Below are 25,633 nucleotides of genomic sequence, written 5' to 3' on the forward strand. Positions count from 1 at the left end.
CGTATTAATGTGTGAATGCTTTTGTAAATAAAGCATCTCGACAGCCACAAAGGATTTGAGAATAAAGTCAAGCTAAGGAAATTGTTCATGTTCACCGAATCTAGCATGCCTAAATCAATGTGCTGACTGCTTTTTAGGTGCTTGGTAGTTGAACAAAATGTGTTTAATTAGCCTTACAATGATCATAGGAACAAAGTACAGAAAGCCAGGTGTAAGCAGAGGCTGAATGAATATTGGGGAATTTTCCTACATTAAGTTAAATGCTGGGCTGTTTGCAAATTATATTTCTTTTTACACAGGTAGTATGCATCAGTAGTTTAAACACTTAACTGCCCCTGGTTGTAAAATTTCCATTGATTAAGGGTAGAACTCCACGAGCATTGGAGTAAGGCTCTTAGTGGGGTCCTGTAATAGGTCCACTTATTTAATTGGTTCATTTAAGCAATGCATCAGTGCTGAAGACACAATACTATGCAATTAATTCCATCTAGGATGTGGAATGCTTGCATTGGGGATCTGGACAAACTGGCAATCTGGGCATCTAAGTGGCAAATGAGAATTAATGCTGATAAATGAACATTATATGCATTTGGGATTAAAAAAAGACAAGCTGCTTATACCCATAATTGTTTAGGTTTAATATATACTAAGTTAGGTAAATCAGAGACAGAGAGGTAAAGCATATAGCTCTTCTTTAAACCACATGACTGACTCAGAATCCTGGAAAAGCTAGGATCAAATGTTGCTGAACTTCATTAACAGCACATACATTATTATATGTGTACTGATTGATGCCTATATAGCTGGCTGCTCCAACAATGGCTCCACCAAACCTTTCCTTGATAATGGGATTTTTAGGGGCACAATTACTAAAACTTGAATTAATCTAATATTTTTATGAAAACAAATCCGCTTCCTTCCACAATTTTAAATTATTTATCAATAATTTTTCGTGAAAAATGTTATGAAAAAAATTGATTGTTAATTCTCATTGTATGATTGCTGCTCTGAAAACTCAATTTTGTTGAGTTTTCAGCACGGCTGGGCCAAGGTATTTTGGCACCCTACGCAAGGTGCCAACCACCCGGTCCTGCATTACCATGTCCCACCTAACCATTGTAAGTTCAAATTACAATTTCACCATTCATATAGCTCCCTGTATCTGTGACAGCAGCCATCATATTGCCCCTATTTGTACCTGTGCCAACTGCAGTCAATCCCGCAGATTGCCCCAAGACCCCAATCTGTACCTGTGCTAGTATAAGCCAAAACATCCATCAAATGTTTACTCCCAATCTGTGGCAACCGAAAAAATCCATCATATTGCCCCTAATTTGTACCTGTGCCCCATGTACCTGTGCCAGCAGCAGCCAATCCCTCATATTGCCCCCAATCTGCCAGCAGCAGCCAAAAAAATACACAATATTGCCCCCAAATATGTACTTGTGCCAGCAGGAGACAAAAATCAATAATATTGCCCCCAAATTATCTGTTTACCTATGCCAGCAGCAGCCAAGATATTGCCCACAAATATTTACCTGTGCCAACAGCTGCCAAGAGGGAGGTGGGGAGTGCTTCTGCCCGCAGTACTAATCTCGGGCAAGAGGGGGTTGGAACGGTTTTTAAAATTGAAAAACTATAAAAGACAAAGAAAATCAGGGTTTAAAAAAAGAAAAGAATCCCCTTATAAGTGCGCCCCCCCATGATTGCACCCTAGGCAGGAGCATACTCTGCCACCCCTAGTTCCGGCCCTGGTTTTCGCTGCAAAAATTTAACATTTTCGGATTATCAGGCGAAAACCCCCAAATTGTTCAGATAATCTGGCGCAGATCACGATGTCAAGAAACAACTTCAGGGACATCTGCCATTGACTTCTACATGACCTCAACAGGTTTGAGATTTTTTTCGGATTCGGATTGTTTGGGATAGGATGATTCTCAAAAAAAACATAAAAAAACGAGAATAAATAAATGGGCGCTATACTTAATCCATATTTTGGCAGATAAAATATAATGGTATCCATGTAAACAGCAGCATGCAAGGTATTTTTTATGTATATAGAGGATACTTCAGATATTTATTGCCTCTGTTACTGTTTTACAACCATTTCCTTATCTTTACCTTTGTTTCCTTAGCATATGAATTTAGCTCTGGAAGCAGACACTTGCCAGCCTTCTTGACAATTACAATATTAGCCGGAGGCCAAAACAAATTCAGTTTGTCAAGAATAAGACATTTAACTAGGGAGCTGAATAGGCTTGCTTATATCTTGGTTTCCCTTTTCTTCTGTGTGTATGTTCAGAGTCAGAATGTTAGAAATGTATGCTTAGAAAATCAGACAGTATTGGGACGGGAAAGCTGTGTTGGGTTCTGAAATGTAACATAAATGTTGGCTTTTTGCCCTACAATGTACTATTTTATTCCTACAGCTCAGACTATTCTCATTATACTGTATTCCCATCACTTTCAGGTTCAGTGAATGCTTTTATAAAAGCACCCGACACAGTTATTCCAAATCTAACATTTTAGGAACCTTTTTGCTTAATAATTTAACGGGGATGGAATATTTAAAAGGAGGCACTCTAGATATAAAAGCAAAATGTTCAGCTCTGATGTAGCTCTGTTGAAAGTCTTGTAGCGTTGATTGCACATTTTGTAAAATATAGGCTTGGGCCTAGAAATAAAATGTGGGGTAATAGTGAGAACCTACATTATAGTTTGGCAATGGAAGGCCTTTCACGAAAAGAAGAACTAACAGCTGATATTCTATATACATACAGTATACAGAGCAATGTACAAACTGTTGCCCTTCAGCTTATCATTGTTTGGGTGCTAGGAGATGTGGAGATCCACAAGTTTGACATTATTTAGTCTTTCTGCCCTGCAATGGGGCCCTCTGCTGTAAGAGACATTTTTAGAAATAATTTGAGCATCAGTATTCTGGTTAGTGGTATAGATAATTTGCTGAGATATTTCCTGTCTGTTAATTGGCCTTCTCACTTCAGTGAATGTCAATGCTGAAACCACTGTTACATTTTCTAGTTAGTTTTGGACCTCTTTCTTAAAAAAGTTGCGTCCAATTTGAAAAATCTGTGTAGAATTTCAACTTTAACGTCAACCTGACCTTTTTTCACCTTGCCTTTTCTATAAAGAACATACAAATATCTATTGTAACAATACTGTATATCTACATTATAGTCTTAGACTGATATTTTGCTACTTTTCTTTTAGGGTTTGAATGTCCCAGAAAAAAATAAAACAAGTGGGCTATTTTTTAACGATGGAAAGCATCGCATTGACTATATCCTGGTGTACAGGAAATCCAGTCTTCAGTCAGAGAAAAGGGAGATTTTTGAAAGAAATATTCGGGCAGAGGGATTGCATTTAGAGAAGGAGGTACAGTTTCTTGTATTTCTCATGTTACAAATTGGCTTGTGGTGTCATCATGTGCAGAACATAATCACTAAATTACTGGTTTATTCCTTACAATTATGGCCTTGTAGGAGTGAAGAAATATTTCATAGTTTTCAGAATATTTATTTTAAACAATACCATGGAACACAATATTTCTATTTAAATGACTAAATCAGCAATGTGTTTCTGGAGTGGAAGCAAATGATTTTAATGTAAGCAAAGACTGCATTAAAAGATGACCATTGTGTATACAAATAACTCATTAATATAAAACATATTTAGTATTGCTATATTGTACACTGCAAAGGAAAATAATTTGTTGATACAATGAACTGCAGATAAACACAATGTTTGAATGTAGATCTGAGCCACTTTATCATCTGAGGCTTCAAGCCCAACTGCAAAAAAATGTTTGCTCTTCTTACAGTGAGTATAGGGCTCACTTATGAACACAAGCACAAGTTCACTGCCATATTCACAAAAGTTACTTATACAGACTACTAGAAACTTTATTGCTGGAAGTGCCAATGTGTTTGTCCAGCCTGCTCTGATGAGTAGCTCGCAACTGCACTCATTGATGCTATTGATCCCTTGTGGGAACTACTTTGAAGTGGTTTCAGTTCATTGTTTCCCTTAGTAGGTAGCATCAATAGCCATTGCTGACTCATAGTCTTCCACAGAAACAGCGGTAAAAGAATGTACTATTACTATAGAATTCAGAAAAAAAGCTGCATTGTGGATAAAAAAAATGATTCTTTGCACATTTTCATCGCCTTTATAAATAAGCACTTTTATACGTTCCTTGTAAACTGTCATAGTCAAACATAACTGATTTTTTTTCCAGTCTTCCGTTGCAAACAGCGACATTATATTTGTAAAACTTCACGCTCCATGGGAGGTACTAGGAAGATACGCAGAACTAATGAATGTAAGGATGCCTTTTAGGTAGGTACTAATAGTATGTTGTATAATGAAGTACAGCGACACGCTCTTCTTTCCACAGATCATGTTAAACTGCCAGTTACCAAGACAATTAAGTCTAAAGCAAAGCAAAGACTGAAACCCAGACTGATTTTGTTATTTCCCAAACATTAAGCTGATTTTAGAGGGGATAGCTGAGGAAACGTAATACTCACAAAAGTCTATTTGTTCTGCCATTTATCCAAACAAGAACATTTTGCACCCCTGTCAGCATTTCTATGAGCACTGGCACATTTACTGCTTCCATATTTGCATACAGATAGTGGTAGGTGAAGTTACGAGCAGCTGTGAACTACAGACTGAATGTCCCAATAGACTGCTTATTTCATACAGTATGTAATGTTTATAGATACCTAAAAGTAATGTGTATCTTCTTTATATAGTTCACAGTCTAATTTGGACCAAAGATATATAATATCAGGATGTGTGTCCTTCGTACAAATTGTAAGTTTACACCCAGTCAGGCTGTGTTTTTCTACAGACACACAACAGTTGCAGTTGTAGTTGCAGTTACCCTTTGCCAATAAAAAATAAAACCTACCTGCAAAGCTATTTCTAAATTATATTATTTATAATTGATAATTTAGCAAAGCTAACAAAGGCTTTGGTTTTGGTATATTGCATGTATCTGCTTCCCATGCAACTACCTATGATTTAACACCATTTGTTCCCAGAAGTAACAATGTGTTGGATGCCAATATATTTTGTTGTGCTTCTGGTTGTCATGTTATAACATCCTAATGAACTGCTTGGTGATCAGTAGGTTGGTTTAGACAAACAAGTCTAAACATAATCAGACAAGTAGCAGAATTAATCTTTCAATAGCACCTTGAGGTTAAGTCAGGGACAAGAACAAATACATTTTGTGCAAGTAATTTATAATTTAAGCCGCATTTCACTGCATTGCTTGTAAATAAGCCAAAGCCTAAAAAAAGCCCAGTGCATTATCTTCCTTCAAGGGAGCCAAGTCTTCTCTAATAGATGAAAAGTAACTGTATACTGGCCAAATAGCCTGTAATGCTGCAGCAAGTTCAAAATACAAGCCAGAAATGATTACCAAATTAGATTTCATTTGTGTCCTGTAACCAGCAGAAGATGATTAATATCATTATCCTTTATTTACATCTATTTCTGGCATAATCATTGTGGGGAGTTATATGCAAATAAGTAGAACTACCGGAATGCTAAAACACACTGATCTAAGGCATGAGAACCTTTGGCTCTCTATGCACTGATAAGAAGCAATTTCAGATAGATAGACAGAAAGAAAGATAGATGTAGCACTGGTGAATAAAATCTGTTAGCTAATGGAGAGTAATGAAGTCCCATTGCATCACACAGATTTTTAAGCATATTTATTAACATTGGAGACAGACCTCATGGCAACCAATCAGCAATTGGATATGAACAGTGACCTACAAGTAAGAAAACAAAAGCAAAGATTTGTTTGGTTACTATGGGTAATTGGGTAATATCATGATGTTTGTCTCCAGTGTTAACAAATATGCCCCATGTGTTATGAGGGTTGTGAGATTGCACATATAAGGGGACATAGCATCAGTAAGACCTTATATTAGGGCTCTCCATCCTGCAGCCTTCTGCTGTTATTGAACTACTACTCCTATTATCCATGATAGCTAAAGGCTGTCAAGGTTGCTGGGGGTTGTAATTCACAGATAGCTTTACTTCACCCATTACACCCCACCAGTTGGCTGGTATAGAGTACTGCTCTGGCACCACTACACACCTTAATAGATGAGTGATATTTTGTTTTTTTTCCAGCCTAGAGCATTTTACAGTTGGTTGCAAGACAGTCTCCTGTGACTGTTGTCTGTGTTAACCTCTCTTTTTAGTCTCGTCCTCCACCTCTTACAGGCTTCTATCTTCAATCTCCTTTGCTTCCTTGCTAGTTCATACTGTAACTCACGATGGGTTTTCTTCTCGACTGGCTTCATTTTTGCTGTTCTTCCAGGAGAAAAATCTATTACCTGCACCGTCGGTACAAGTTCATGAGTAGGTAAGCAGTTATTATGGTGGAAATATATTTACACTGGTAAATAATAATACCTTCACTATGAATGTATATTGTGCCAGTAGGGTTCAAGTAATTTACAGAGAGCAGGTAAGGAGGATACAAAATACAGGTATGGAACTTGTTATCCAGAATGCTTGGGACCTGGAATTTTCCAAATAATGAATCTTTCTGTAATATGAATATTCATACCTTAAGTCTACTAGAAAATCATGGAAACGTTAATTAAACCCAAATTGGCTGTTTTTTCCTCCAATAAGGATTAATTAAAGTATATCTTAGTTGGGATTAGGTACAAGGTAGAGTTTTATTACTACAGAGAAGAAAGAAATAATGCTTAAAAATGTGAATAGTTTGTTTAAAATAGAGTCTTTAGGAGACAGCCTTCCCATAATTTGGAGCCTTCTACACTGGGTTTCCCGATAACAGATGCCATAAATGTAGTACTGTAGTCAAAGTCAGCAACAGATGGCAGGGTAACTCAGCAGCCAAAGGGTTTTGTACATAGGAGAGGCTAGTAGGGTTGCCACCCGGCCGGTATTTTACCGGCCTAGCCGGTAAAACACCTGCCAAGGCCAGTATTACAAATTTACCGGCAATGTAGCTGCCGGTAAATTTGTAATACCCTTAAAAAGACCCCCTCGGCCAGCCCCCAATCCCTTGTAAAACTTACCTTGTCCTTCGGTTCTTGTCCTGGCCACGCCGTGACCCCGCCCCTTTGTGGCATAACCCCACCCCCTTTGACATCACACCACACCCCCTTTTTGTTCCCGCCCCCACCAGCCGGAATTTTTTTTTGGGAAAAGGTGGCAACCCTAGAAGCTAGAGAGGGCCTTTTATAACAGTAGCGCTGGTTGAGTCCACAGAGGACTATTAAGGCATCAGCTTACTTTTAATTAATGCTCATTTATTTAGGATTGGTGGTGTAGGAAACTTTCCTAACCCAATAAATACAGACATATCTAATCAGATAAAGAAAAAATAGAAACATTTGGTTTGCCATTTTTACATGTGGCATATTCATAACCCACTGTCTTTGCCCATGTTTAATCATGTTAATCATGTTAATCATGTTTTTTGGCAGAACTCATAAGAACCTATCCCATGTAAGCAAAGAAAATGTATTGTAGTTTAAAGGGATGCTGTCATGGGAAAAAAAAAATTTTTCAAAACGAATCAGTCAATAGTGCTACTCCAGCAGAATTCTGCAGTGAAATCCATTTCTCAAAAGAGCAAACAGATTTTTTTATATTCAATTTTGAAATCTCACATGGGGCTAGACATTTTGTCAATTTCCCAGCTGCCCCTGGTCATGTGACTTGTGCCTGCACTTTAGGAGAGAAATGTTTTCTGGCAGGCTGCTGTTTTTCCTGTGAATGTGTCACAGTGAGACATGGTTTTTTACTATTGAGTGTTGTTCTTAGATCTACCAGGCAGTTGTTATCTTGTGTTAGGGAGCTGCTATCTGGTTACATTCCCATTGTTCTTTTATTTGGCTGCTGGGGGGGAAAGGGAGGGGGGTGATATCACTCCAACTTGCAGTACAGCAGTAAAGAGTGATTGAAGTTTATCAGAGTACAAGTCACATGACTTGGGGCAGCTGGGAAATTGACAATATGTCTAGCCCCATGTCAGATTTCAAGATTGAATATAAAAAAATCTGTTTGCTCTTTTGAGAAATGGATTTCAGTGCAGAATTCTGCTGGAGTAGCACTATTAACTGATTCATTTTGAAAAAAATTTTTTTTCCCATGACAGTATCCCTTTAATAACAAACTGAATGCCCCATACTTCTTTCATTTATATTTTTTTAATGCCCTGCGTTGGTGTTTGGTACGACTCTACAGAAATTAGCATTTTCATTTTATACATACCACATTTTGATAATTCAGCATTCTGTCTGTAAATGGAGGACTTTAATATAGAATTACAGTTGTAATTAGAAGTAATTCTAAATCTCTGCTGTATTTTACATTTGAGTTAAAGGTGTATATCTGCCACTTTAGTTAGGCCTAGCTGTCTGAACTGTAAAGCACAGGAATCTGTAGGTGTCTTCAGTTTTCTAGTAGATTCATGGTTTTATCCTAAATGTCTGTGACAGGCTAGAGCTGTTTAACATACTGGCAGATTCTGCTGCTTGCATGTAGGAGAAGGAAGTCTCTCCATCATAATGAAGCCTGGACTGTTCGAATCATGAAATATTCACTTAGAAGTGTTCTCCAAATACATTGCATAATGCACAACAGAAAAAGAAGCAACTATTAACATTGCTTAATTCGAGGTCCAGGAATACAAAAAAATAAGAGGTGTTTTGAAAATATAAATTATTACACTGCTTTAGAAAATATTGTGTTGCTTCTGAAGCTCTCTAATTGCCTTTATAACATTTTCTGTATAAGTGGAGGCAGCTATGCAGGGCTGTGTGGGGCTCAATGCAGAGCAGATACCAGATAAACAGACTTCAGTGGTTTTAGTTTTGGGATAGGGATCAGACGTGATTGATACACATTGCAGGATGAAAAGCTTTTTTACAAATATAAGAGTGTTGTTGCCCCCAATCCATATTTTGTTTGGATATATATGCATATAGAAAGTATTTTCAATTTTTGTTTGGTGATAAAGGTAAAGTTATTTAAACTGAAAAATGTAATAGTAGTAATAATTTACAAATTAGCTACATATTAGCAACATCTATAGCCCCCAAAATATGTCCATTTGTAACAAACTGCTGAGGTTCTAGGCATGACACAGTAGAAATTTCAAATAGTGTCAATATCCATTAATAATAATAATTTTGTGAAGGAACTATTACTAGACCTGATGTTACCTTGTACTTATTTGCTGTCTTTTTATCTTTTACATGAGGATGGAGAAGCAATTGAGCAGGTTTCGAGGTTGGTTACCTAAAAAGCCCATGAGACTGGACAAAGAGAAAATTCCAGACCTGGAGGAGAATGACTGTTACACTGCACCATTTAGCCAACAGAGGATCCACCAGTAAGTCAACCTTTATTGACCTATTTGGTGATTGGTCTATCTCTGCCTATTCTATCCTTCATTTTGACTTGAACATTACAGAATCTTTTCCTAAGCTTCTGGGACCAGGCTTTACCGTTGCATCTACTGTTTTTGGAGGTTTCTGAGCAAGAGTCAGAGCTATTAGCTTTAATACTACTCTGGGTCGCATGACTCTTCTGCACCACATAGGACATCAAATATGCCCTAGTTTAACAGACCTGGGGGAGTAATTATAAACTTGCCTACCTTATAATCCTAACCTAGAATCTCACCCATACAGTAGAGTTGCCCATAGCACTCTAAGGGCATTTGCTGTCTATCAACTCCCTATGTGCTATCGCAAAGACTGAGTCTGAGGCCGCTTGCAAGATAATAGAGGATGGAAGGCACCCCCAGTCAATAGCATTTAGTCCTTCAACTTATGATCCATGATTTTTCAGGAATTGTAGGTGACCAGTGATTTTGGTTCACCCACGTGGGCCCAGAAGAAAATGTTGCAAAGTTACAATACTGATAGGCTAAAGCAATGAACACCATCGGTACCTCTGTAAAAGGAGATTTATATTAATATAGTTATATTAATTATTGCTGTAATTATCTGTAATTATAGACATATAATATATACATAGGATTGTTTCAAGCTCAGGTTTATGTTGTAAATGTTATAAATAACTTTGTTCTGATCTGATAGTGGACCTATTCTTAAAAAAGTCAGAACAAAAAAACTCATCTTTAATCTGTAGAATATATCTCTTAAATTATGCCAAAGGTGTTTCTTGTGAATTTCTTGTACTGGATGGAACACACACTGAAATACCTGGAATCCCTAAACAATATTAATGTAATGTTTTATTTTATAGCTTCATCATAAACAATAAAGACACATTTTTCAGCAATGCCACAAGGACCAGAATTGTACATCATATATTACAAAGAGTCAAATACGAAGAGGGGAAAAATAAAATCGGTAAGCAATTTTATGCCTGTACAAAATCAAACATTGTTCAAATGTGTAACTCCCCACTAAACTTAGATTCTTCCCTATCAACTAGGTCTCTTATGAGTATGGCACACGCGGCAGTTTGAACAACATGGTGTTTTCAAGGAGAATTACAACATTCAACCACAGTAGTTGAGGTTGACAAACACATATGTTCATTGAGTTCAACCTTTTACTAAAGATAATCCTACCTAAAGTTGATTGCCTTTAAAAGAATGGGAATTGCTTTCTGAATAGAAGACATTACAAACTTAAGTGGGCAATGCTTTAGAATGCCAAAACATATAAGGGGGTTATTTACTAAAATACGAATTTATGCCACTCACTAAGTCCTGTCTGTTACTTGTTTGCATTATTGAGAGACAGGTGCACTCACTACAGTGCATAATAAAAAGGGAAAATGAAAAGGATTTTGGTCAATCTGCTTTAGAGAATTAATGGCCTAAGCAACTGGGAGTAGAGATATCTTGACTTTACAATAATGATGGAGAAGTTGCCATCATGTTTGGAAAAAATGCCAAGATTGTAGCATTTTTTCTGTGAAGAACAGTTGTAGCATAGTAGAAAGGAGCATTTTCAACAATGTAGGGCAATGTATATGCTATTGTTGAGTTAAAAATGCATAACCACAGTGGAATTTCACCTTCCCATTGAAATGTTGTGGTTTTATGAAAATTGCAGCAGGTTTGCAAACTTTTGCAAGAAGCAAAACACCCCAGGTTTACTCATCACTAATAACTAACTATGTGACAGCACACTTCTAGCGCTTTTGCACCATCTAATAAGTCCCTCAAAGCATGTCCAGGAACTTTGCCCTACATGGCATGTGGTTAAACAACTCTGTGCCTATTGTTCTCATGAGCTTGTAATAGTAGTTAGATTAAACAGCATGAATTTCTGTATAAATGCTGTGCTACTGTTGCAGAATAAAATGTCTGATTTGTACCCTCAGGCCTTATCATATTCTCAAGGTAACATTTGATAATGCTGATAGTTATCATTTTCGTTCACAAAATGAATTATTTATCTTAAAACTTGGAGTTTTAAACTAGAATGTGCAATATATATATATATATATATATATATATATATATATATATATATATAGGTGCAGGGTGGGACAGCACTCCAAGGATTTGAAGACAAGTATATAATGTCAAGAAAGTGAGCAGGTTTATTCAATCCGACGTTTCAGTTCCACACAGGAACTTTCTTCAGGGAAATACCTGTGTAGAACTGAAATGTCGGATTGAATAAACCTGCTCACTTTCTTGACATTATATCCTTGTCTTCAAATCCTTGGAGTGCTGTCCCACCCTGCACCTGTATCCATTTATCTTTTGGATTAGCACCCAGGTCTTTTGCCACTTATGGTGTGCGGAACATCTGCATCTCTACTATATATATATAGATATATATATATATATATATATATATATATATATATATATATATATATATATATATATATATATATATATATATATATATATATAGTGAATAAAGTACCCCCTCTTGTAAAATATAAGGATATTATAAGGAGTTTCATGACCATATAAAAGCACGAGGCCAAGTGTTTTTATACAGGTCATGGAACTCCAAGGTAACTTCTAATATCCTCATATTTTGCAACTGGGGGTACTTTATACAATATATATATATATATATATATATATATATATATATATATATTATTATAATACACACGTTTCAGTGAGTCATGTGACAGAAATGACATCAGAACTCACCATTTATAACTGATGACATCAGAACTCACTGTTTATAAGGATATAATTTACAAGATATTCATGGCTTTTGTGTATTTTTATATATATATATATATATATATATATATATATATATATATATATATATATATATATATATATACAGTATATAGTTCAACTATAACCAGTATAAATTGACATTTTTATTATTTCGTATTGTACTAATGCTTTCTATATTTAAGTAGCACTGACGAAGTATGCTGTTAAACTGATGTTGTGCATTTTTAATACAGAATGCTGAAACATTTCAGAGATCATCATTCTCTGTGAATACAGCAAGAACAATTGCTGCCAAACATGCTGTACTGTACACTGCAGCACGTCTTTTATTTTGTGATTTAGTGGAAATGCATGGAGTGATGAATCTGACTGGAAATGAGAACATTCTTTGTAAGAAGTTCCACAATTATATTAGAACACAACCAATTACTGGTCTCTGGAGTTATTTGGCTAATAGGTTGTGGAACTTTCCTACAATGAAAACTGACTATTCCGAGGCCTTGCAATATTAATAACAAATATTAGAACTAATGAGGGGTGGCACAGAGATAATTTGTTGCAAACAAAGAGCATACAAATTAGTGGTTTATGACATCATAGGCCTCATTTGCAAAGCCGAATACACAGCATGCAAAGTGAAAAAAAATGCTACACAGTGCAGAGCGCAGCACAAGGGGGAAGAGGGTACAAGTGCTCCCACAATGAGCATTAGTGATCTTGCTCTTGCAGGCTCAGACTGGGCCGGCGGGGCACTGGTGGGCCCCACCAACCCAGACCTGCTCACTGGGAGCTGCACATTTACCTGCCAGAAGCTTTGCCCTTGATGTACAGTATATAGGCATGGCATCACTTATTCAGAATTCTTGAAACCTGATTCAAGGGGTGTTTCCATAATATGAAACACTATGCGGCCCATTTACTTAGTTCGAGTGAAGAAATAGAGGAAAAATAGTTCGAATTTCGAATGGTCGAATATGGCTACTTCGACCATCGAATGGGCTACTTCGACTACGACCTTCGAATCGACGATTCGAACTAAAAATCGTTCGACTAGTCGACCATTCGATAGTCGAAGTACTGTCTCTTTAAAAAATTCTTCGACGCCCTAGTTCGCCACCTAAAACCTACTGAGGCCAATGTTAGCCTATGGGCAAGGTCCCCATAGGCTTCCTAACAATTTTCTGATCGATGGATTAAAATCCTTCGATCAAACGATTATTCGATCGTAGGAATAGGGCTAAATCCTTCGACTTCGATATTCGAAGTCGAAGGATTTCAATTCGGCAGTCGAATATCGAGGGTTAATTAACCCTCAATATTTGACCCTAGGTAAATATGCCTAAGGTATATGCCTAAAATCTGAAAAATAGAATACGCATTTGCATTTCATCGATATGAATTTAAGAAGGGTTGCCACACCAGTATCCTGTTAGAGAGTGAAGGGGAATTGGTCAGAAAATAAGAATAATGGCATTTGTGGCGTTTCATTCTGGATATCAGGTTTTCTTATAATTAATCTCTCTACTGTAATTATATTGAACAGTATCTGTAGTAACTAATGCTTAATTTTAGCATCAGTCAATGGAGCTTTCTTTTCTTACACTTTATCACATTCTAATCTATAACCCTGGACAGATCTATAAACTATCTATTGTATGCCCGATCATTTCATTTTGTGGGAAGTTAGAGGAATCCAACCACAATGTCTGTGATTTCTACATGTGTTGTCATTGTATTTTTCAGTTGTGCTTTTCTAAACAACCCAGAAAGCATTGGAGTGTTAAATAAGTCTCAGCAGCAAGGAACTACAGGAGCAGAGTTATTCCTTGTTAAGCCATTGTGTTTGCACTCTGTGTATAATTGCTTTTAAGATGAAGGTGACTTTTTCTGCTGGGCAATTTTGCCATCACGGCAGGTGTATTATTGGTCTTTTTTGTGCTGCATGAATGATTCTTATAGTCCTTAGTTTTTCATGGTGAACACCCTTTACTCTTGATTCAATTCTGGCTACTTCATTATCTATAGCTAATTAAATGTTCTAAATTTAATGGTGACCACAGAGGAGCTGTTGACTTTGTGGTAATTAATCAGTGATTTTCCAATTGAGTGGAGAGACTTTGGCGTTAAGTGTCAGGTCGGCAAAATGATGAGCCAGTGGGCAGTACTGTCATACTGAATATGGCTATAACCATGCCATGGTCACAGCTATTTTGTATAGCGGCAAAAAGCATCATCTTTATCTCTGGAAAGACAAATCTCCAAAAAATGGGTCTCCATTGGAAATAACTGAAATTGTTGGTGGTAAAACCAACACATCACAAAGTTGTCTGAAGTTTCCTACAGAAGTTACTGCTGTGATTTCCGTTATTTCCAGTGGAGATGTATTTTCAGGAGATTTGTTGCTTGCAGTCGTGCATAAATAATAGCGGGCGACAAATCTGCCCTAAAACTGTTCTCCAAAGACTCCAAATGTGCAGAAAATAAAATGCTGACTGGTACACCACTTTAACATTAGCATTCCTTCTGTATTTGCTGGCCTTAGAAGTGCTGTCACAAGCAGTAATGAAACTCATTAACTTAGCATAATGTTAATATGACACTTTACATTAATATTTTGAAAAAATGTAATACGTACTGGAAAGTTTTTATCGATTTTTTATGGATGAATTATAAATCATGGTGGGAGATGTGTGCAAGTCTTAAAGGTGTACTATCATCTGAATAATTTCTGTTAATGTTAAAACTGCTGAGATGCTGCCCCTTGCTAGGCTTTCTTATCTCAAGCTTTCTAAGAATTCACCCTTTATGTGCCTCAAGTTGCCAATATATACTTGACTCGGGATAGATCAACATGTAACATGGATCTGTGACCACATATCTTATCTCAAAAGTGCCAGGTATCATGATATTAGGGTAGTGACTTCATACGTTTTATCCCTGGCAATTATTAACCCTCTTGGGTTTCAGATAAATCTGTGATCCGACTGCTCAGCTAGAATTTCAGCCATAAGTCATAAAAGAACTACTGATTTGTGAGGACACAGTCCACTATGCAATAACCAACTAAAGGCTATAGCACACTAGGAAATGAGTCACCCGCAATAAATCATCTTGTCCATGGACAACTAATCTCTTGTAAATGCTTTCCCATTGGCAATACTATAAATTTCTGGTGAGAAAACATATTTGACTTTCCAAAGTCACCCAAGTCACGCCTCAAAAGGAAACTTCTGGCAACTTCTAACCTAAGACTCCAAGGGGCAAACGCTAGTGCAAATTCTCTACTGAAGTGGACCTACTTTGCACCCTTACACCCTTTGCACCCTTACGCCAGGTAAAGTTGCGCTATGGCGAATGGGACTTAACTACGCTAATTCACTAACTTGCGCATTTTACTGAACGTTACCTCTTGCGCCAGACTTGCCTTTACCACCTCAGACCAGGCCAAGTGCAATGGAGTAGATAGGGCTTGCTTCAAAACAAGTTGAAATTTTTTGTAAGTCCCAAAAAACGCTGGCGTCTTTTCCTTTTTTAAGGGTGATAGGCTGAAAAAGATCATAAATTTTTTTGGGGGTACCCTCCTTCCCCCCTACATTTCCTAACATATGGCACCTAAACTATACAGTGGGCACATGTATAGGGCAATATAACAACTCTTTTATTTTATGAAGCTTTCCCAGGCTTGTGTAGTGTAATGTATTTGGTGCTACACATACGTCCATTGTACTTTAACTTGGCGCCGTATGCAAATTAGGTATCGCTAGCATAACTTCGCTTTGCTTGACGAATTAACGCTAGCGCAACTTTGCAACCGTTCGCCTCCCTGAGCGCAACTTCGGATTTTAGTGAATTAGCGGCGCCCTGGCGAAGTGTGGCGAAGCCGTCGCTAGCGCATTTTCGCTGTTTAGTGAATTTGCCCCCAAGACCTTAAGGGTAGTGGAACATGGGGAGACCAAGCTTAATTTAGAGAAAATGCCAGCTTGCTGCGAGCCAGCTTTATTTAGTGAAAATGCCTTCCTTCTCATTTTTCTGCAATTAAGATGGCAATTACCATGGATGAAAAATCTCCCCATGTACACAATAACAATAGACTATCCTATCACAATTTTCTATAAGGTGCCATAATTCTCTAAAGCATGTAGTCAGTAAAGGGAGTAATTAAAGGGAACACATTAACCCCTTTTTTCACATTAATGCATACTGTTGGACTTGTGTAAAAAAAATTCACTTAAAAAAATAAATATAAATGTATTTATATATATATATATATATATATATATATATATATATATATATATATATATATATATATATATATATAATCCACAGATTAAATGAAAACCATGATAGTTCAAGGTGAAGTGAAGTTGCATTACGCAGCCAGCCTAAAAGATGCTAGAAAAGTATATGTCATGTCATGAGTAATGTGGGTTCCTTTCAGTCATGTAAAAATACATCTATATTAATATATAGAAGCTTAGATAGTGTATATGCATATTTTTTACATAAATTGTGTTGATAATTGTTGATGTCAATAGCGTTTGTTATAACAATGGAGCAGATAGGTGGGGCCAGCTATACAGACAGAGAACTATGCCTCTTTTATGCATTGTATTTTAATAAATAAGTTGCTGTTGCAAGACCCAGAATCTCATTATTAACGAGTACAACACATAAGTCTAACAATAAAAAAATGTCAAAAGTGGGTTTATTTTCCCATTAATGTATAATGCATGTGGCTGCAATTTTGGATTTTTTCTCCTACAGAACCAAATTCACACATTATGGGGGTTATTTATTAAGCTCCGAAGACCCGAAATCCGAAAAATCCGAATTTTTCAGGACTTATTAAAGTCTGATGGTATGAAAACTCTGAATCTGAAAACCCAGCATCTCAAAGTTTCTCGGAGTCCTGTATTAGTCAGTGGGGAAGGTCCCAGTGTCTGCACTGCTGTCAGTACCTACATCCGATGATTTCGGGGATTTTGGGCCAAAAAGTCCAAAAACAATGGAAAATTTGTGTTTTTTGCGGAAAATTCTGTAAACTTTGGACTTTTCGGGCAAAGGTCCGAAATCAGATTTTTGCCCAAACCTATTTTTTTTTAATGATAAATAAGGTCCATTCGGGAATTTGGAGTTGCTCAGATTTTTTATCTTAGAAATACTAAGATAGATTCGGAGCTAGATAAATAACCCACCAGCATTGGCAATTTGAAACAATATATTTTTCTGAAATGCTGCCTGGAATTTTTACTTGATTTAATGGGAGGTTTTATGAGGCAATTTACAATATGTGCATTTAAATTGGCTGAGTTGTATTGGAGTCAGCCAAAGGTCTTACCAAGGCTTCTCAACAATTTTACCACGGTACGCTCCTGCTGTCAGTCTTGAACTCAAAGCACACCTGAAATGTAATGTTGACAAAGCACACTAATAAAATATTATCCCATGAACTCTACAAAAAAAATAATACTACCGGTATCTATATGTGAAAAGGTGTATTAAAATGTCACTGCAGTTTGGCATATACCTAATCACAATGATCATTCCCCCTTTCTCAATCTTCTTTATTTTAGGAGACATTTTTGTGACCTTATATTTAAGCAGTGCCCTTGACATGTTTAATATTTTCTAAGCACATGTGAAAATCAGTGTGTTTCTGCCTAGAGTTGATGACATCACAAACTATTAATTATAAATTATTCAGGACAATTCACTCACTGTTCACTGTACTGACTACTCTGGGACTCCGTGAGTGCTAGGCTGTATATTCTCTGTGGAATGCTAAATGAATTGAATGTGCATTGACACTGCAGTAATTATGCCATCTTTTTGTAGAGGAAAATAATCTCCTTCATGCAAATTTCCAGCATAGATCCTTTTATATACAGTAGAATCCCCATTTTTTTGTTTTTTTCAGGGGACCAAAAAAAATGGTGTAATGCATTATATATTGATGGGACCACAAAACAAAGGTGTAAGAAGAGGGTAAACTTAAAATCAGGGTCTGTAAAATTGTGGTTTCACTTTAGTTCAGAGTTGCATACATTTCTTTGCATGTATAATACCTCTTGTATATCCTAAGTAACGGCATGGGATCTGTTATCCAGAATCCTGTTATCTCGAAAGCTCTAAATTACTAGAAGGCATCTCCCATAGACTCACATAAACAAATTATTTAATTTATAAAAAAAAAATTCTGTTATGTCTGTAATAATAAAATAGTTCCTTGTACTTGATCCTAACTAAGATAAAGGGGTTTATTTATCAAAGGTTGAGTGTTCAAGTTTTTTTATACCTCAAATGAACTCAAAACTGGAATGGTATCTTATTTAATTATTAAAAAACACTAATGTGAAAAACACAATTCTGTGAGTTCAAGTCCCGCAAACCTGAAAACTCGAATTGATTGAGTTTTCTGCAAAAATAAAAAACTCGAATTATTCCAGTTTTCGGGCAAAACCCTCTGAAAAAAACTCGAACATCAAGTAGGCTGTTAACGTCTTCAAATGGTTCAAGGGACCTCTGCCATTGACTTCTACATAACCTTGACAGGGTTTAGATGGTGTATTTTTGGATTCAAGCTATTTCCATGGTCGGGGTATACTAAATCTCGAATATTCAAGTTTTGTTTTTAAAAATCTAACAATTTGAGGGTTTTTTTTACGTGAAAATGTGAGTTTTGACCAAAAAATACAACTCGAAAACTTGAATTTTCATGGTACAACTTAAACCTTAATAAATATTCCCCCTATTGTAAGATCAATAATCCATAATGGAGGCAAAACAATACTATTGGGTTCTTCAAAATTCTTGAATTTTGCCTAGTTGTGCAATTGTATATAGAGTCTATTTTTTAAAACCATTTTTTGTGGTTTAAATAACTTGATGTGCTGGCTTACCTCCCGAGACATAAGGCAAATGTCACAAAATCCAATCATATGAAAAATAGGAACCTCATGTACTGCAATGGATAGCTAACTGCATTTATTGCAGCCACCATTACCAGCAATGCAATATGCTTCTTTCCCTATGGAGACTTGATGAAAGGAAGGAGTGCCCACCAAACTGGTGGTAGTGGTAGTGCCATCCTAATATGCTTTAACTATGATTTGGTCATGAATATAAAATACATCCCCCTCCACAAAATGACATTACTGCTAAATTAGTACAAAGTGTGGAAAAAGCTCCACTTCTGTAGTGCATATGTCTTGTCCTTTTAAATGGATAACATTTAAATTAATACAAAACTTTAAAGGGATACTGTCATGGGAAAAACATTTTTTTTCAAAATGAATCAGTTAATAGTGCTGCTCCAGCAGAATTCTGCACTGAAATCCATTTCTCAAACGAGCAAACAGATTTTTTTATATTCAATTTTGAAATCTGACATTGGGCTGCTAGACATATTGTCAATTTCCCAGCTGCCCCAAGTCATGTGACTTGTGCCTGCAAGTCATGTGACTTGTGCCTGCAAGTCATGTGACTTGTGCCTGCAAGTCATGTGACTTGTGCTGGAGTAGCACTATTAACTGATGTGTTTTGAAAAAAACATGTTTTCCGATGACAGGATCCCTTTAAGGACATCTTTTTGATCCATCCTAATTTGAATAAGATAATGTTTAGAAGCAAAGAAAATCTCTCTTGCCTATCTTAGTAGGTAGTCCGTAATTGTTTCAGTTTCCTAGAACCCTTACAACGTTATTGTACTGTGATTTTTCTGTTGTGTTCCCTTTTATTCAGGACTGAATCGATTGCTCACAAACTGCACGTATGAAGCTGCCTTCCCCCTTCATGAGGTATAATTGTGCTTATACATAGATACAGTTGATGAGAAGAACACCCCTGATGACTGTATGGCAGAACTGCCACCTCTTTCTGATTTATAAAGTTTGTCCAATGAAACTTTATTAATGCTTGAAAAGACCTTTAAAATGAGATAACTGTTGCAATAAAACGTGTTGACTTATTGTACATTCATTGTTAGGTTATCAAATCTGCAAAAGTCAAATTCTACCAGTGGAAAACCCTTCCAATAGGCAGTAGGAGGTGAAAACATAGGAAAACACTGAACATTCCTCATTAAAGGGGAACTAAAATCTAAAATAGAATAATGTTAGAAATGCTGTATTTTGTATACTAAATATAAACATTAACTTACTGCACCAGAAGCCAAATAAAACTAATGATTTATGCTTTCAAAGTTGGCCTCAGGGGGCTGTCACCTTGTAACTATGTTAAACATCTTTGCAAGACCAAGACTACGCACATGCTCAGTTTGGTCTGGGCTTCAGTTGGGATGTTAAGCTTAGGGATCTTCATAACTTATCAAAACGGCACAAGTCAAATAATATCTGTATAGAAGCCTATACAGCAAGACTGATTAATAATCAGAATATGCAGACTGCACTGGGTCTACGGATACAAATCACTACACGATTGCCAGCTGCTCTACAGGAAAACAAACAAAGCTGCTCGAGGTCAGGGAAGTAAGGTGGGGGGGGCTCCCCCTGCTGTATGAAAGTATGTTTAGTTTCCCTTCTCACTTCCTGTTATAATATAATTTGTGTTGATGCCAAAGAAATATGTAAATGTATGGGTACTACTACAAAATAATTAATAATTCAGAATCAAATATTAAAGTTAATCATGGAGAATATACCCATAATTCCCCCCAGTCCTAGGGTGTAAGTCCAAGTCAACATTTCAAAAAAGGAAAATGTGAGCATCCCCAAAAATAATGACCCAATCAATTAAAAAATAGAAAAATTTATTAGGACATAAGAGCAAGACCTAGCGCGTTTCGTGCCTGCTGGGGCACTTACTCATAGGTTGATTTTAATTGATTGGTTCATTATTTTTGGGGATACTCACATTTTCCTTTTTTGAAATGTCTCACTTCCTGTTGGCTTAATACTAAAGGCATCAATTGCCAAAGTGTTCAGTCCTAGATGACCAAATCATTCAACTATTTTGCCCCTCATTTGTTTTAGTAGGTGATCAGCTCAGGGGCCCAATCTTTATATGCTTGATGACAGCTTTATTCCCGACTCTTTAGTAAAAGGCTGTCATAATTCTTTGATAATGGGTAAAAAAAAAATTATATTTAGTCAGACATCTTGTTTGAAAAAATGTCCCCAAACAAACTTTTCATGTGCAATTTGGTCACTTCCACCTCAAATGAGCAAACTGCACTTATCTAGACCTTTGCCCACTGGCCCAAATGATTGGATCTGAAGATAAGGGGGCAGTTATGTTGCCCAACATTTGTGTCTCACACATTATGACAAGAGTCCTTACAAAGCCTTATGGTCACCTGTCTGGTCCAATTGCCCTACAATATGCACAATGCATGGCGAGCCACCTTCAAAATCCCTCCCCCACATGCAAGCTTTCCTGCACTTTAACTGTCCTGGGTTCTTAGAATATAACAGCAAAAATATCAGCTGATAACTCAGGGCTGTTTTCATACCTTTATAACTGTTCTTGACAGGTTTTATTCTGCAACTCTATTCTTTGTACTTGTGGTTGATGCAACCAATTATACAGACCATGTTATTAAGAGGGAAAAAAAATGTGTGGCTTTGTACATTGACATTACCCAGAATGCTTGCCTGCAGGAGAATTGTCAAAAAGACAAACTATAAAGCAATTACATTTAGATATAATAGGAATACATATAATTATTTTAAGTGGCATCCTGGATAACTTAATAAAGTGTTTAGAAAAAGTTTTAATCTTTGCGTTCAGCATTAAGGAATTTAATGTTGTGTGAAGTTACTATTCATTCTGATGTTTATATAGTTTTGATGGTTTTCATTTAGGGGAGTTACAGAAGCAAAAATTCAATAAAGACACATGGAGCAGAAAATCACAGACATCTGCTTTTTGAATGTTGGGCCTCCTGGGGAGTGTGGTTTAAGTACCAGCCACTTGATCTGGTCAGGTAAGGAAATTCTGCACCAATGATTGATGTTAAGGTGTCTTGTAGGTTGTGTAAAGACACGGGGCAAAAAGACTGCACTGCAGCTCAATTGTCCGTGTGGTATATACTGCGTGTGTGTGTGTGTTGTTTACACACACACACTGCAGCACTGAAGTCCTGAGTTTGTTGCAAGGTATTTGTATATTTTCCCTGTGTCTTTGTGGGTTTCATCTTTTCCAGTTTCCTGCAATTGTTCTGATTTCATTAGTATTGTGCTAATTATGTTCTTTATCATTGTATTTTTAACAGGCGGTATTTCGGCGAGAAGATAGGTCTGTATTTTGCATGGCTTGGCTGGTACACAGGAATGCTTTTCCCTGCAGCCATTGTTGGCTTGTTTGTCTTCCTCTATGGAATGTTTACACTAGACAGCTGCCAAGTCAGGTAATGACTACAAAGTATATATTCAAGGTTTTCTTTTTCTGATTTTAGTTTTGATACTGACATTATAATTCCATACTGTTTTTTATTTTATTTTTAATTTAAAGATGTCCCCTCAGGGGAGGCTGGGTTTCTTCACCTATTGTGGGAGTGCCCTAGAGTAGCACCGTATTGGATAGAAGTAACTCGATAAAGCAATGAATTTCTGTCTCTCCCTGGAGTTAGATCTCCTGAAATCTGCTTACTGGGTGTAATAGATGATTTAGTGCTTCTACAAAAAACTAGAACACTTCTACGCTGTATCATGTACTATGCAAAAAAGCTGGTAATTATGAAATGGATAATAAGCTCCAATTCCCCTACACTCCAAAAGTGGATTGATTTAATAAATGCTACCTGGTCTCTAATCAAGCTGACCTATAATGCTTGGGAAACACCTGAAAAGTTTGAGAAAATATGGGACCCACGGCTGGATACCAATCTTCAGGTATCTTTACCAGACCACTAAACCTTAAGCATAAACTGGTATACACTGAGATGATGTGTGGCCTTGCACCTTCTGATGTGATATGACAGCCTATGATGATATGTAAGCAATTGTACCCAGTCTTATTTGCAAGTGCCAAGCTCGATTGTTATTTTATTATGTCCCGTACACAAAAACTAGATTTAGCTCAGTAAAAGAAAATATTGTGATAAGCAATTTTCTAATACACATTCATTACAAATGTTTAAGGCTAGTGCCACACTATGCAGATCTTGGCCTGTGCTGATCAACATGCCTCTACCTGGAAACATTGGCTCTACTCAAGTGCAGGCAGATGCAGCAGATTTCAGGGGTGAAACGCAAGATTTTGCATTTTGTGACGAAATCCGCCATGTCTGCCTGTACCCGAGTGGAGTCAATGTTTCCAGATGCAAGTACGTTGATCAGCACTGGGACAGCGGAGGAGCGAATTCTTGTCCTGGGTTTCTCCTCAGGCCATACTGTGGCACTAGCCTTATGGCTTTAAAGTTATTTGTAAATTTAATTGCTCTTAAAACAGCATCTGTCTACATTTTCTGCACTCCTGAACAGTGGTTCAAGCCAGCTGATAAAAGCTGATGAGAGACCTCCTTTTACATTGTTTTAAGGGTCGGACCCAGAAAACACTGAACCACTATTGGAAAGTTTTATTTTAGAAAAAAAATCATTATGTAAAAAATCCCAAAGTTTTTGGGTAGAGCTATAAGGTATAAAGCTTGCTCACATATTAACATCTATGTAAAATTAAATACAGATTTTAGGGTACCAAACACAGTATAGCTAAAGATAACACTAGGGGGCAGATTTATCTAGGGTCAAATTTTGAATTCACTGTAGTTTTTTAAAACTCCCATAAACTCCCATGAACTCGAAATTCGACCAATCGAAATTTATTAGAAAAATCAAATTTTCAAAACTCCGGTGAATTGGATCGACTCGAAAACTCGTTTTAAAACTCGATTTGAGTTTTTTCTCCAAAAAAACCTAGAATATTAGGAGGGCTGCAAACAACTCCAAATTGATCTCAAGGCATCTTCCATTGACTAAAACAGCAATTTGGCAGGTTTTAGGTGTAGAATAGTCGAATTTGAGTTCTTAAAGGGCCAGTGTATGATAAATCTCGAAAATCGAATTTGAATTTTTAAAAAACTCAAATCAAATTATAATAATTTCCTAGTTGAATTTGACAGTTTTGGCAATAAAAAAACTCAAAAATTCAAATTCGAAATTTGAATTAAAAATTTGAATTTTCACTTCGACTTTTGATAGATCTGCCCATAGTAATACATGGTTACATTTGTAAGTAATTAGTGGTAATTTGTCCTCCAAAATCTTCAGTATTAGGCACAGACCCTCGGGTGCATATATATATATATATATATATATATATATATATATATATATATATATATATATATAAATACAGCCCTGACTATACACACAAGAGTTTATTAACCAAAAGAGAAAACTGTGTGACCTTATTTCACCCGTGTGATGTCATCAAGTACTTCCCGTACTTCCACACAGCCATCTGATTGCATATTTAATGGTGCCATCAGCCAGGCTAGTGCAGTTTGGCAATACATGAGCAAATTGTTTGAATTTTATCACAAAGTGAGATGTATTTATAATGTGAAATGCAGACATTGCAACTGTGATGAAATTGGAGTGGCCAATGTATCAGCCAGTTTGATCAATTCAATAATTATCAATATAAAATATTACTTATATTTCAGAAATATTGGCACGCTCTTTGGTGGAAGCAAATAAATCTTTTTTTTCACAGTACTATGGTCTTGTTGCACTTTTGTTTTGCAGTAGAGAAATCTGCCAAGCCACAAACATTACTATGTGTCCCCTGTGTGACAAATACTGCCCGTACATGAGGTTGTCAGACAGCTGCATCTATGCCAAGGTAATATACAATAAAACCATCTTTGGGAGGGGTTGTCAGGGGCCTTGCATCTCTGATTACGGAGAAGTCCAGACCAAGGAGAAAGCACTAGGTATAAAGTCCAATGTGCGGGAACCAAATGATCAAAAATAAGCGTAGTCAGGATTTAGGCAAGAGTTTCAAAGGCAGGCAGCACAGGATCAAGGACCAGGAACAAGGGAAGGGGTCAAAAGTCCAGGAATCAATATAATAATAATTATCAGCTCCCAGGAATGCCAAGTGATTGCGACCTGTAATCGGGCATTGAACCCGTGACCTTGGCATCCATAAATTACAAATTTTCGTGCCATTTTCGGGCACTGACATCATGTGTCTGGCGTGGCTTGATGATGTCAGTGCAGGGCCCTCCTGACAATGGAATCCTCAATTTTACATTTTTTTGTAATGGAATCCCCCAGAATTTGATCAGATTTGATTTGCACTTAATTTCTGTCTGAGCTTATTTATTAATGCTTACATAGCATTGATTTATGGGCAGGTATAGGTGGAGAGAACAGGCAGCTGCAACAGATCAGCTCCCTAAACTTGGAGGAAGCTCTTAAAAATATTTTGCTG

At 36.8% G+C, this 25,633-nt stretch overlaps 1 protein-coding gene across 4 annotated transcripts in view; it reads left to right on the forward strand.

Moving 5' to 3' along the window:
* The window catches only part of LOC108711011 (anoctamin-4), an 89,193-nt gene that overhangs the window by 51,652 nt on the left and 11,908 nt on the right, over positions 1-25,633 (forward strand). For 3 of the 4 annotated variants that reach the window (XM_018252312.2, XM_041586259.1, XM_041586260.1), the window contains 9 exons: positions 3,232-3,396; positions 4,259-4,359; positions 6,368-6,412; positions 9,293-9,424; positions 10,306-10,412; positions 19,976-20,031; positions 22,057-22,178; positions 22,467-22,601; positions 24,943-25,039. In XM_018252312.2, the coding sequence (XP_018107801.1) occupies positions 3,232-3,396; positions 4,259-4,359; positions 6,368-6,412; positions 9,293-9,424; positions 10,306-10,412; positions 19,976-20,031; positions 22,057-22,178; positions 22,467-22,601; positions 24,943-25,039 (960 nt within the window). Of the gene's footprint in view, positions 1-3,231; positions 3,397-4,258; positions 4,360-6,305; positions 6,413-9,292; positions 9,425-10,305; positions 10,413-19,975; positions 20,032-22,056; positions 22,179-22,466; positions 22,602-24,942; positions 25,040-25,633 lie in introns of those variants that run through there. The other variant, XM_041586261.1, reaches the window with a different exon arrangement.

The sequence above is a fragment of the Xenopus laevis genome, chromosome 3L (assembly GCF_017654675.1).
Source record: "Xenopus laevis strain J_2021 chromosome 3L, Xenopus_laevis_v10.1, whole genome shotgun sequence".
Lineage (NCBI taxonomy): Eukaryota > Metazoa > Chordata > Amphibia > Anura > Pipidae > Xenopus > Xenopus laevis.